This window comes from Salarias fasciatus, chromosome 2, assembly GCF_902148845.1.
Source record: "Salarias fasciatus chromosome 2, fSalaFa1.1, whole genome shotgun sequence".
In the NCBI taxonomy this organism is placed as follows: Eukaryota; Metazoa; Chordata; class Actinopteri; order Blenniiformes; family Blenniidae; genus Salarias; species Salarias fasciatus.
In genome coordinates, this window is record NC_043746.1 from 5083082 (window position 1) to 5095291 (window position 12210).

The 12210-nt window shown below is 50.6% G+C and overlaps 2 protein-coding genes across 2 annotated transcripts; one reads left to right on the plus strand and one right to left on the minus strand.

Moving 5' to 3' along the window:
- The first annotated feature begins 141 nt into the window (after positions 1 to 141).
- Positions 142 to 4646, plus strand: LOC115401571 (integral membrane protein GPR137-like). The gene is made up of 8 exons (XM_030109844.1): positions 142 to 211; positions 1941 to 2383; positions 2460 to 2509; positions 2701 to 2941; positions 3323 to 3472; positions 3547 to 3672; positions 3755 to 3876; positions 3968 to 4646. The coding sequence occupies exons 2-8, from the start codon at positions 2015 to 2017 to the stop codon at positions 4062 to 4064; spliced, it is 1155 nt and encodes a 384-aa protein (XP_029965704.1). The 5' UTR covers positions 142 to 211; positions 1941 to 2014; the 3' UTR covers positions 4065 to 4646.
- Positions 4647 to 4723: 77 nt separating this feature from the next.
- Positions 4724 to 11541, minus strand: LOC115401564 (E3 ubiquitin-protein ligase synoviolin-like). The gene is made up of 16 exons (XM_030109831.1): positions 11355 to 11541; positions 9666 to 9816; positions 9487 to 9579; positions 9237 to 9389; positions 8666 to 8714; positions 8234 to 8337; positions 7425 to 7551; positions 7238 to 7337; positions 7082 to 7147; positions 6897 to 7013; positions 6660 to 6817; positions 6415 to 6564; positions 6179 to 6331; positions 5851 to 6034; positions 5676 to 5764; positions 4724 to 5598 (listed from the first exon to the last, which is right to left on the minus strand). Exons 2-16 carry the CDS (start codon positions 9795 to 9797, stop codon positions 5390 to 5392), a joined length of 1884 nt encoding a protein of 627 aa, XP_029965691.1. The 5' UTR covers positions 9798 to 9816; positions 11355 to 11541; the 3' UTR covers positions 4724 to 5389.
- Between the last annotated feature and the right edge of the window lie 669 nt (positions 11542 to 12210).

The following is a 12210-nucleotide window of genomic DNA, read 5'->3' on the forward strand; positions in this document are numbered from 1 at the left end:
TCCAAAACAAAAAAATCGCGTTTAATCAGATTTGACTCGCCGGATTGAAAATTGAAGTAACCGCGATTTCCTGTCATCGCTATTGGCGGTTGAAATCAAAAATACAAGCCCCGCCCACCAGACGTGACGCAGCGTGCAGAACCCGGAAGTGTGGGATTAGTGTCCGAGCCAGAAGTCCGCATCCGACTCCGGAGCCCCGCAGCGATATAAGGTCTGTTTTTATTTTTGAAAAAAACGCCGCAGACATCACACACATATCACCCTCTTTTCCGAGAGACGACAACACAGCTCGCACGCACCGATAGAAACACTTTAAACCGCGTCTGTCCGCAGTTTGTGTCCGTTTAGCCGGTTGTTTATGTATTCGATGTAAAGACTGAGTGGATCCAAAGGTCGCAGAAATGACCACAGACATAACACACATGTTTACTGTGTGATAACAACAGCAAATATCAGAGCAGAGAAGCTTTCTGCAGTCATGTACACTTTTTGTGGGTGTCGAAACCGAAAGAAAGTGGCGATACATTTATGCTGTTATTACCTGTCCCGTGATCAGAGGACTGACACCTTCTGTCATGGGTTTATTGAAGTTTAGCTTCATCAAGGTTTATAAAGTGGTTCATCATGGTTTATAAAGTGGTTCATAAAGGAGTCAATGGAATCAATGCAAAGGCTGAGATAGATAAAAAAAAAAAGATCAAAAGACAGACATCCCTTTGGGAAAATTCACAGTGTCAACAGGATCAGCACACAATAGAACAGAATCAAATCCAAAGTAAAAGTAAAAGTTGACAGCTGGGGGGGGAGGGGGGTGACCTCAGCCCTTCTCTTTCCCCCTGGGAGGCGTTAAAAAGCTGCATGGCATGAGGGAGAAAGGATTTCCTCAGTGTGTCAGAGCAGCAGGACAGTGGCAGCATCCTGTCACTGGAGCTGCTCCTTCACCTGGAGATGAATGACGGCGGCCTTCTGAGGAAGTCCAGCCGGATAGAGGAAGCTGGAGGAACTGAGGGGATTATTCATTGTTTCGTTAGCATTGTTCTGAGCTGTTGTGACTGTGGAACAGATACGCTCTGGGTTTTCCTCAAAATCCCCTTCACCATGAAGTGTTGTTTGTGAGCAGCGATAAAATGATTAAATTAAACTGCGAAGGCTGTCGTTGAAGTTTTAGAGGAATACTTATCAACATAGACAAAAACACATGAACATAAGCAGTGCAGGTGGTAACTGGTCCCAGCCTCTTTAACAGATATGCTGAACTAGATTTCTATGTGTATGGTTGTGTGCAGTGGGTCTAGATTGGTGTTTGTGTTTTATTTCAGACCATGGTTTTCACATGTCTAGATCAAATTAATAACAAAAAAAACCCAAACTGAGCTGTTGAACACTGATGTAATTACCACAGTGTATCTTTTCTGGACACTCTCTGGAGTATTGCTGGTAAATTCTCATTCTTAGTATATTTTCAAGGCTTGGAAATGTCTGAACATGTCTGGGGTTGTAGGGGTGAGGCGTCCCATTCAATATGGAGCAGAGCGAACAAGCTCTTTGGATTTTAATTTACAGCCATCCTTCTATCACCTGCACAGGGATGAGCCTACATACATGACGCCCCTGGCTATAATAAGGCTGTAAAGCTCATTTATCCCCCTCTGTTGTGTTTAAATGTAAGTTGAGTGGCACAGAGAGTAACTTAATGAAGTGTTTGAATATGTGCAGCTAATTTAAACTCAAATGTGAAAGCACATAGTCGTCAATGTCACGTACTGAACTGTTTGATTTATTCCAACAATCCTTGGCGTTATGGCCTCTTCAGCTCAGTATAGAATCCATTTACACTTTGTCACAGCAGGGAGTCAGTGGATCAGATCGGTGTGGAGAATCTGACCTGGATGTGTGTTAGAGAAGGTGTAAATCTGCGTTAATGCTCCTCTGCTCCTCAGGTCTCTGCTGTGAGGATTCGGTGTGGCTCTTTCCCCTGCGATGATCGCTCTCAGTTAGTCCGCTCATCGCTCCGATGGAAGCTCCGCCCACAGCCGCCTGGTCCACCCGGGCCCCGCCGGCCCCCCTGCGCCCGGCCGTGGCCCCGTCCGTGCAGCTGGGCTTCACCGTCCTGTACACGGCGCTGTACGCCGGCCTCTTCCTGGTGGTCTACGTGCAGCTGTGGCTGCTGCACCTCTACAGACACAAGCGATGGAGCTACCAGAGCATCTTCCTCTTCCTCTGCCTGCTGTGGGCCGCCCTGCGCACCACCCTCTTCTCCTTCTACTTCAGTAACGCGCTGGAGGCCAACCGGCTGCCCGTGGCTGCCTACTGGCTGCTCTACTGCTTCCCCGTGTGTCTGCAGTTCTTCACGCTCAGCCTCATCAACCTGTACTTCACGCAGGTGCGCTGCGCCGTCTGCTCATCCTCGCCTTTCTTTCGCTCCCATTTTCAGGGTTGACGTGTCTGTCGTTACACAGGTGTTGCTCAAAGTGAGGGAAATGTACAGCTCCGACGTGGACAGAGGCCTGTAAGTCTTCGTTTTCAGCACTGATGCTTTTTTATGATCTCGCCTGCATTCCTCTATGTCAGGAGTGTCAAACGAAGAAGTTCACTTGTAATGAAGAAGACCTTGAAATCAGATTATTTTAAAGAAGGTGCAGCAGAGGAAGGTCTGTTTGTTTGAGGAATAGCAGCGCTGTCGCTCCCCGCCCCCCACAGGTGGGTGGCCCGGTGCGTGTACGGGACGATGAGCGCCCTTTTCCTGGCCGTGAACGTGGCGTGCGCGGCCCTGGGGGACCGCGGCCGCGGCGGCGGGGCGGCGGACCGCACCTGGAGCCTGGTGCTGGTCCGGGTGATCGTCAACGACCTGCTCTTCATCCTGGACGCCGTGCTGCTGGCCACCCTGCTGCTGCTCCTCAGCCGACACTCCCGCTCCGCCAGCCCCTACCTGATCAGCAAGGTGAGGCCCAGGGGAGCCACGCCCCCCCGGCTAGCCATTTCACAATCATTAGTAAGCAAATGAAGTTTGAATTACGCTGATTCAAAGTTTGCATGATTTGAAGACAAGTAAGTCTTTGTAGGTTTTGTCTGAAGTCATCAAGCTGGATTTGTTTTCTGTTGCATTATTTTGAAGATGTTGTAATGCACATATAGATTTTATAAATTTTTCCTGATGTCATTAGTCTTGGAAAACAAAGAACTTCCAAATTCCATATTTAAAAAAAAAATAATTTTAATTGTGCATCAGACCTTTTATACAGATTTTGAAACTTGCTTCTGGAAAGCTTTAATATTGAGTCGGCAGAGCTGTGTTGTGTGTGTGTGTTTTCTGTCTGGCCAGGGGACCACCGTGTGCCGGGTGGCAGCGTTGGGCGGAGCCGTGATCTTCCTGTTCGCCAGCCGGGCCTGCTACAACCTGACGGTGCTCTTCCTGTCCCAGAGCCGCCACGTGGAGTCCTTCAACTTCGACTGGTACAACGTCTCGGACCAGGTGGGTGTCGTCAGACCGCGGCTCGATGGCGTCCCGATGCCGGGTCCTGACCGAGCGTGTGTGTGTCTGATCAGGCGGACCTGCGCAGCGAGCTGGGAGAGGAAGGCTACCTGGCCTTCGGCGCCATCCTCTTCATATGGGAGCTGCTCCCCACCAGCCTCCTCATCCTCATCTTCAGAGTGCGGCGGCCCGCTCAGGAGGTGATCGCTCCTCGCTCAGCGGTTGGTGAGAGCGTGCGGCGGCAGAGCAGAGTTAACCCGTTTCTCCGTGTTGTCGCCACAGAGCGGCGGCCTGCCCATCAACAACCGGGTCCTGCCTCGCCCGTACTTCTTCGACGACCCCCAGGGCAGCGACGACGACGACTCCGCCACCCCGTGGACCCGAGCTCCACCCCCCCACACCAGGTAGAGGCATCCCATCATGCAATGCTCTGCAACACGGTGTGAAGATGGAAAGATGTTTTGTAAAACTGGAGCGTCGGTGTCTGTCTTCCAGCTGGTATGGATCTGAGACGGCGCCTCTCCTGTTTCCCAGCAATCCTCCAGACCGCAGCAACCAGCACCACTCCTTCTACTCCACCCCCCAGAACTGACCCCCCCCCCCCCAGTCCCCCCCCACCCCCTCCTGCAGATTTGCACCTAAACTCTCAGGAAGTCGTCACCAGCCAGTGAAATGCACCTTGTTTTTTTTTGGTTTTTTTTTGTATTGCTCTTGGTAAAAAGGGACCCGACTCGGAGGGACTGGAGTTTTCCAGGAGTCGTCTCACAGAAATCAGGTTGAACTTCGATTACATTCCTTCTCCACAAGCGATTCCTGCAGAGTATGAGGCTAACGTGGAGCTCTGTCCTGTCAGATAAGCTAATCTCTCTTTTGCACACAATCAACTGACCATTTGGGTATTCACAGCAGAGAGCTGTGGTTAACTGAAATATTAAATATATTCCCTTCTCTATTCCCTCATTACCTTGCCGCTGCAGGTATTGCTGTTTTCTAAGTTTGTAAAGAAGTTTCTAAAGAGTTGGTTCTTATTTTTCCTTCCTGTACGATTGTGTTTTGTAAGTGTAACTTATTTTCTAATGACGTTCTAACACGCGACTGAAATTTGCCACGTGAACAAATAAAAACATGGTTTTGGTCCGGGGAGGGCGGCGGACGGACCAGAGCAAGCACAGTTCAACAGCAGTCTGATGGTTAAAATGAAATAAGTTGGTCAGAAGAACTGAATGATTGATGTCTTTACAGACTTCCAGATTTCGTAGATCAACAGTTTAATTTTCTCAGCTCCATCTTTAACTTAAAAGGCAACAATAAAGGTCTGCGAGATGAAAAAACCTGAAGAAGAAAGGTGCTCCGAGTGCGTCACTGTAACACTCACTAAAACCAACATACATGTGGTGCCGCTGCCGTTTCAGTCTGTTTATTCTGCTTTATGTACAGATCATCCTATTAAAACTCTTTATACAGTATGTACACATTCCAAGAACTCAGTATGTTACAGTGTCTGCAGTGGCAGCATGTGGAGAACCCCGGAAACAGAAAGAGGAAGAAGAAAGCAGAGTAGATGATCGCTTTGACTGGATTTGGACTGAGCGGCTGTGAGGCGGATTCCCGGGCCGGAGGGAACTGGCCGACCGGGGAGCACGAGCGCTGCTGCGTCCGTCTCTCGTCCATCAGCCGCCGGAGGGTTTGAGAACATAAACTCATCAAACCGCGCGGGCGTCCTGCTCGAGGCGGGAAATCGGAGAACAAAAAGAAGAAGTGGCGCTATTGCTTTCAGACACGGAGACGGTCCACGGTGCGTCTCCGGACAGCTCGGCGTGGCGGGGGAGGGGTGGGTGGGCGGGGCCCGCTGCGCCCGGGCGGCAGCTCAGAGTCCCCGTTGGTCCGGAGCCGTGCGGCCGAGTCCCGGGCGCCGGATCAGTTGTCCGGAGGGGGCGGCGACGAGGACGACGACGGCGCGGCGGTCTCCAGCTTGCGGAGGCGGCGGCGCCTCAGCTCCGCCGCGTTGGGCTCTCCGTCCTCGCCCTCCGCCGCCTCTTCGCTCGGTTCTCTCCTCTCTGCGTCGGACGAGGCGGAGGTGGAGTCTGCGGGCTGGGAGGAGACGGCGGCGCTGCTGGACGGGCCGGCTGCAGACAGAAGGCGGACGCGGTTACTGAGATCTGATCGGACCGCGCTCGGGAGGCGGCGAGGCCGAGTTACTCACAGACGGAGGAGTCGTCGCCGCCGGGACTCTCTGCGGCCGCCGGCGCCGGGTGGCCGGCCTCTGCCGCGCTGCCCTCAGTCCGAGGAGGACTGTGGAGAGAGCAGAGGGGCGCTCAGGGACGGGAAGTGTGTGTTCTGTCTGGAAGGTGAACACACTGATGACCTGCGCAGCTTACGTGAGCGTGGCGACCGTGCTGAGGTAGTGGTGGATGTTGAGCATGGCGGCGTCCAGCAGGGTGTGGATGTTCTGGAGACACTGGAGCCGGGCCTCCAGGCCGCGCCGGCCCTCCGCCTCCAGCTCCCGCAGCTCCTCCTCCGACAGGCGGGACAGGGACGGGGGAGGGGGGGGCATGGACGACACTGCGGGACGGGACGGCACAGGAGACTCAGCTCAGACAGCCAGAGAAACTGCTGCCATGGCAACCGTTCCGTCACACCAAACGGACTCATGCAATATTTCTGTTCTGCGCGGCGGCTGTGGAGCCGCGTCTCTTATGAGCTTACCGAAGGGAGGAGGAGGAGGCATAGGCAGCCACGGTGCTGTGGGGAAGGGGGGAGGGGGGAACGAGAAGGGGAAGCCTGGGATGGCGCCCCCTGGAGGGGCAGCTGCTGCCCCCGCTGCAGCATCGGCCCCTGACGATGTGGACTGAGCGGAGCCTGAAGGGAACAGTGAAGCAGAATAAGTAAAGTAGAATCATCACCTCTAATCAGGTGTTATCAGACGGCGGCGAGTCGGTCACCTGCAGACTGCGTGGCCTCCGAGCTGCTCTGAGGCGCGTCAGCAGCCCCCGGAGCTGGAGCTGCTGCAGCAGGAGGGGGGGGCACAGCAGGGAACGGACCCCAGAAGGGCAGGATGCCAGGGGGGAAGCCCGGTAACATGGCTGGACCCACTGAGAGACAGAGAGACAGAGGACACATCAAAGATCTCCTGTCACGACACTTTGTTGGACAGCTCCTCCAGATCCGTCTCCACCCAGTGTCTCACCGTTTGGGGGCGGGGCTGCGGGGGCATTGGCCGGGGCAGCGGGCGCAGGGGGCGGGGCCTGGGCCGGAGCCGCCGTCTGGTTGTTATTGGACGCTCTGAGGACGTCCATGCGGCAGGTGGGACAGGTCTGCTGTCTCTGGAACCAGGAGCGCAGGCAGCTGCACGGAAACAACCTCCGGTGACCGACCGCCACATCCAAACAGGCCTCGGCGAGCTGAAGCCGAGCGCTCCACCCACCTGGAGTGGAAGATGTGATTGCACGGCAGCTTCTTGGCTCCGGTCACCATCTCCTCGCGACAGATGATGCAGACGTTGTCCGAAGCCTGCAGATCTTCAGGAGTGGCATCAGGGTACCTGAAGAGACACCACAGTTAACCAGAACCCCTCAGCACGGCGTCTCTACCCCAGAGAGGGGAACTCACAGCGTGTTCATGTTGCGGATGGCTCTCCGAGACATTATAGCGTCCGTCACAGCTTTCTTGAACTGCCTGAGAGGAGAGAGCAAACAACATGAAGCGATATTCACTCCGGGGAAGTGAAGCCATGAAGACGGACTCGCGCAGACAGACGCCGCTCACCTCATGGCCAGATACATGGGTCGGATGGCGAACAGGGGGAAGGTGTGGACCTTTATCATGATGGTCATGAAGGCGATGTAGAGAAGCACTTTGATGAAACCTGGAATTCAAACGCCGTCCAGCGTCTCAGTGACAGAAAGCGCACGGCGGACAGAGGGAAATGTGTGTTTCGGTCTGACGGCAGCACCTGTGAAGAGCTCGGTGTAGAGCATGTAGACGGCCTTGTTGTCCCACGGATTCTCACTCTGCAGGTCGATGGTGTGCAGGATGTACTTGATGAAGGTAGTGAGCACCATGGTGAGCAGGATGGCGTACTGAGAATGTGAAGATAAAAGGTTGCTGATTTTATTTTTTTTTTCTATAGTAGATTTACAATTCATATCTCCATTGATCTTATTGCGAGACAGCTGTGGACTAGAGTGGCCATTCTCAACCTCACAGGGGTCACAGAGTGTTGCCAGACTTTATGAACTGAGTTGAAATGAGTGGAATTGAGTCTTTGTGAGTGGAAAACAAATTTCATAAGGAAGTTTAATTCCCTTTTTGCACCACTGATCCAACATCCACGCAGCAGGAGAATACTTTGTGGAGGAGCGTGGCGACGCAGGAGCACAGCGGGGAGAGGGAGCGCTTGAGAACCTCTGGCCTGGACTGAAATCTGAAATTGCTGAAATCTTGGAGCATGCCGGTTTTGCAATGCCGCTTTCTTGCATGTTGGGACAATGAGCCGTGCAGCGGTCAAACACGTGATATCAGAGTCACACAAAGACTCGTTCAGATAAATCAGCTGCATACAGAATGTGTGCATTTCCTTGTGTGTTTGTTGATACTTAGTGTTCATACTGCACTCAGATCTACTACATAATTTAAAATATTAGCCCCCTCTCATATGGGTGCTCTGCATCCTAATACAGCCAAAAGATCAGGTACCGCTCAACACAGACGCATCCTGTCTCACAGCTTCAATAATCAAAGGCTCAATGAAGTTCGACAAACCTCAAAACCAAAGACCAGCTGGACTGAAGCTCCCCGGGTGATGATACTGTGACAGGCGTGGTTGACAAACAGGAAGTCCATGACACCCAGCAGTCCCATGAGAGCTGCACAACACACACAAATCCACAGTGAAGGAGTGAAAATATCTACCTGGAGAGATAGACATGGTGTTAAACTTTAACTGCTGACTCTGAAACACTGAAATCAGTTTGAAAGATATCAGGTCACTGTTCAGTCCGTGAATAAGAGCTAATGAAGCAGTGAGATTATCTGTGGTTACGTTAAACTCCAGAGCACCTGGCCTGATGTGCAAATGGATCATTTACATACAGTTTCATTCATCTCGAGAATCGCACCGTGATGAAATCCCAAAAACAGAAGTGAAAGAATCAAATGAGAAATGATTTCTGACTGACGGACAAAAGTACTTACACAGCACTCTCAGGTGAAACAACCACGATATGTTTGGACTCCGTTCCATCTGACACACACAGGATTAAAACACAGATTAAAGGAAGCAAAGGATTACCAGCGACACAACAGAAAGAACAAGGAAACTGAAATGTATGCCAAGTTACAGCAGCTCTGTGTAAATATGTGTGCAGGTCAACAGCAGAAACACAAACTCAACAGACTCACAGTGGAGCCTTTTTACACTCAGCTTGTGTATATTTACAGAGTAGCAGGAAAAAGACTCCTCAGGGTGGAAGATTTTAGTAGCTAATTGCATAAAATGTACATTTCTCCATTTGAGCTAACATCCGAAATCAGCTCGGCTGAAAAAGGAAAGCTGCAGGAGTGTCAGGTGAGTCATCAGCTTCACCTTAACATTTTTAATGATCAACATATAAATGAAGAATGAGATCTTCTGAGTTTCAGCTGGATCATCTCAACAGGACACTGCCCTGCTGTCCCATGCCTCATTCATGTCTCTACCTGTTGTGCTGTTTGTGCATGAGTCTTAAGGACGTGGAAGATTAATGTTTTCATGCTTGTGACTCACAAAGTCCACTCGGTCCTCGGCCAGCCAGTGGAAGCACTTGAGGAAGAGCAGGAGGGTGAAGAGGGCCACGAAGCGAGGGGAGAAGTCGTCCCTGAACACGGTGAAGGCCAGGCACGTCTCGGTCACCGCATACCAGGAGCGCTCGATGAGGTGCTGAGGGGCAGACAGAGACGACACGATGGATGCACAAGAGGTGAAGGTGCAGCTGAAAAAACCATCCTCTTAACCTGATGTAGAAGAAGAGCCCTACCTCCATTTCTGCAGCCCTTAGCTGTCCAAAAAACACCTTCCTCATGAACTTCCCCAGCAGAAACACCAGCACAAACGCCTGAATGTACAGGACCTGATACCAGACACAACAACAACACTGGTACTTTATCAAACTTCACACCATCACAACCAGAACTCACGGTTCAGCACCGCTCTTACCGCCATGCTGGGGCTGCTCTTGGTGAGGTAGACCACCGTGGGGTAGAACTGGTGCTTGAGGATGTAGGCGTGCGCCACCACAGCTCCAGTCAGAGCCAGACTGGTGGCCGTCACCAAGGCCGTCCTCACCATGTTGACTCAGCTACAGATCCTGCCGGAGGGACACCGAGCGGGTGAGGAACAAGAGTGTGTGTGTGTGTGCGTGTGTGTAACCTGACCGATGGAGCGAAGCAGCATGCAAATAAAAGCCAACTTTCAGCATGAAAGTGATCTTGACAGTTTTATGGTTGTTACATGTCCAGCCAGTAATACTTGATTTAGGAGAAAGGCTCTTAAATATGTTGTTACAGACGTGCCAGCAGAACACCAGACACGGAGGCAGGTTTTTCAAGGAAGATGTGGTTAGCATTAGGGCTGAACGATATGGGCAAAATTTCATATCTCGATATCAATACGATATATTACAATGGATTCAGTGAAAGTTAAGCATTTTCAGAAAAATAAAAACATCATAATACAAAAGGATGTAAAAAAAAAATTAAAATGCAATTTTATTTATGAGAACTCAATGCCACTACCACCAAACTCGTTTGTGCAGATTCTGCAACCGCCCTCTGCCATCAGCTGTCAACCAGTAAAAGAGGTTTGTGGTTGGCTGGCCTTACCTGTGCATGGGCGAGCTGACATGCAGGGCAAGCAGGGGAAATCTTGATATCGTTGATTTTGAGAAACTAATGTCCTGAATGTTCATATCCCGATATCGATATGATAACAATATATCGCTCAGCCCGAGTTAGCATTATTTCAAAAACAATCATCTCATTATGTAAGAACAGTTTTAACACTGGCATGGCTTCTGTTTGGTGACATGTCAGTCAACCATGCAGTGGAGTGGACGTAAGCTCTGCCAGTGTATTTGCAAGATCTCTAACTTAGTGAGAAAAATGTGTTTCTCACTTCACTGTTTGTCAACCTGCAGCTCTTTGTAACAAATTTATTTAAGAGGTAAAAACTAAAAACAGCGGATAAGACTTATGAATTGTGGCAGTTCTTTCCATATGGAGCTGGAACTATCTTAATACAACATGGAACATGTAAATAAACTGTTATCAGTTCACCTCAATGACTGCTCAGTGGGTGGAGGAGGATTTTAATGGCAACATCTGTTAGCACATAAGAATAAATAGCTCATTCAGGAAGATGGAGTTTGAGGATCGCGTTAAAGCTTACAAAAGTTGAACTGTGCTGACTTTTTAATACATTCAAAATGACACTAGCCCAGTTTCACTTTTAGCTGCATAGCAGTAACGAGAGCACAGCTGGTTTCTATTCAACTGCGTGTCTCTGGGTTACAGCAGTTAGTTAATCTCTTAAATAGTTTTTATTCACATGTGTGCTGTAGTTAATATTTAGTTTAGAGAACGAACGTGCTCGTTCGGCTGCATTATTAACTCACTAGCCACGAAGCTAACATGCTAAAAATGGAGACCTAACTGTCCAACTACTGCTCGTGGCGCCGTCCTAAGAAAGACTGAAGCTCAACACAGCGAGGGTGAGATGGTGACACTCATCTTTAATAGTTGGGATCAGAAATGCTGAAGTTATCTGCCAGTCGGAGTCAGAGAGCGGGCTGGTGGGGAGCAGCTGCTAGCCGCCGTCAGCTAGCCGTGGCCGCTCTGCGGGACTCACCGACTCGACGTCTGCGGAAGACGGACTCCTTTCTCGAACCGAGCGACGTCTCCTTTCCTGCTGAAACCTGGACGTCCCCGCCGGTTACTCCATGGCGACAATTTCTCCGCCGCCTTCCCTCTAATGTCTTATCTTCGCCCTGTTTGTCTGTCTACGTGTTTATCTTTGGCTTGCTCCTGGGGAGCCACCTCACGTCCGGTTCTTACGGTAATGCGTGCGCAAGACGAATTTCATGCATCGCCGCGTGCCGTTAGCTGCACACACACTCAGGCGTTATCAGCTATAATCTCGAACTGTATGTTCTTCAAATAACTTCATATGGGGACTGAACCCGTTTCCTCCCGGGCGGTGTGTGTATGCCCCGTGTTTTCCGCGGCAGTGCGTTTCAGTCGGCCCCTCGTGCAGCAGACTTACGGTAAACACGGACGTGGACCAATAGGAAGTTGTGTGTCCAGTTGAGCCCTCTCACTTCAGCCCACCGACTGTAAATAATCCTGCACAGCAATCTGAGCTTTCTCAAGCTTTATGAACGTTTATATTTAGCGGGGAAATCCCTCCTGCAGCCCGATAGCCCCAAAACATTTATTTATACAAACCTACCTGAACACAAATGATCAAACTTACCAACACAAGCATAAATATTTTTGAATCTGTGTCTTTTTAACTTCAACATTTTTAAAACCGCAACTAAAACTTCAGTGGTGATACTATCGTGTCAGTCTTTGTTAATCACTTTGTATTTACTCATCAGTGGGTGATGTGGAATCAAACCTGCACATTTGTGACAGTCTGTAACCTCAAGGCTACTACTGGCTAAATAAATGTATATGGCTGCCACGTGCACGGTGTGACGTCT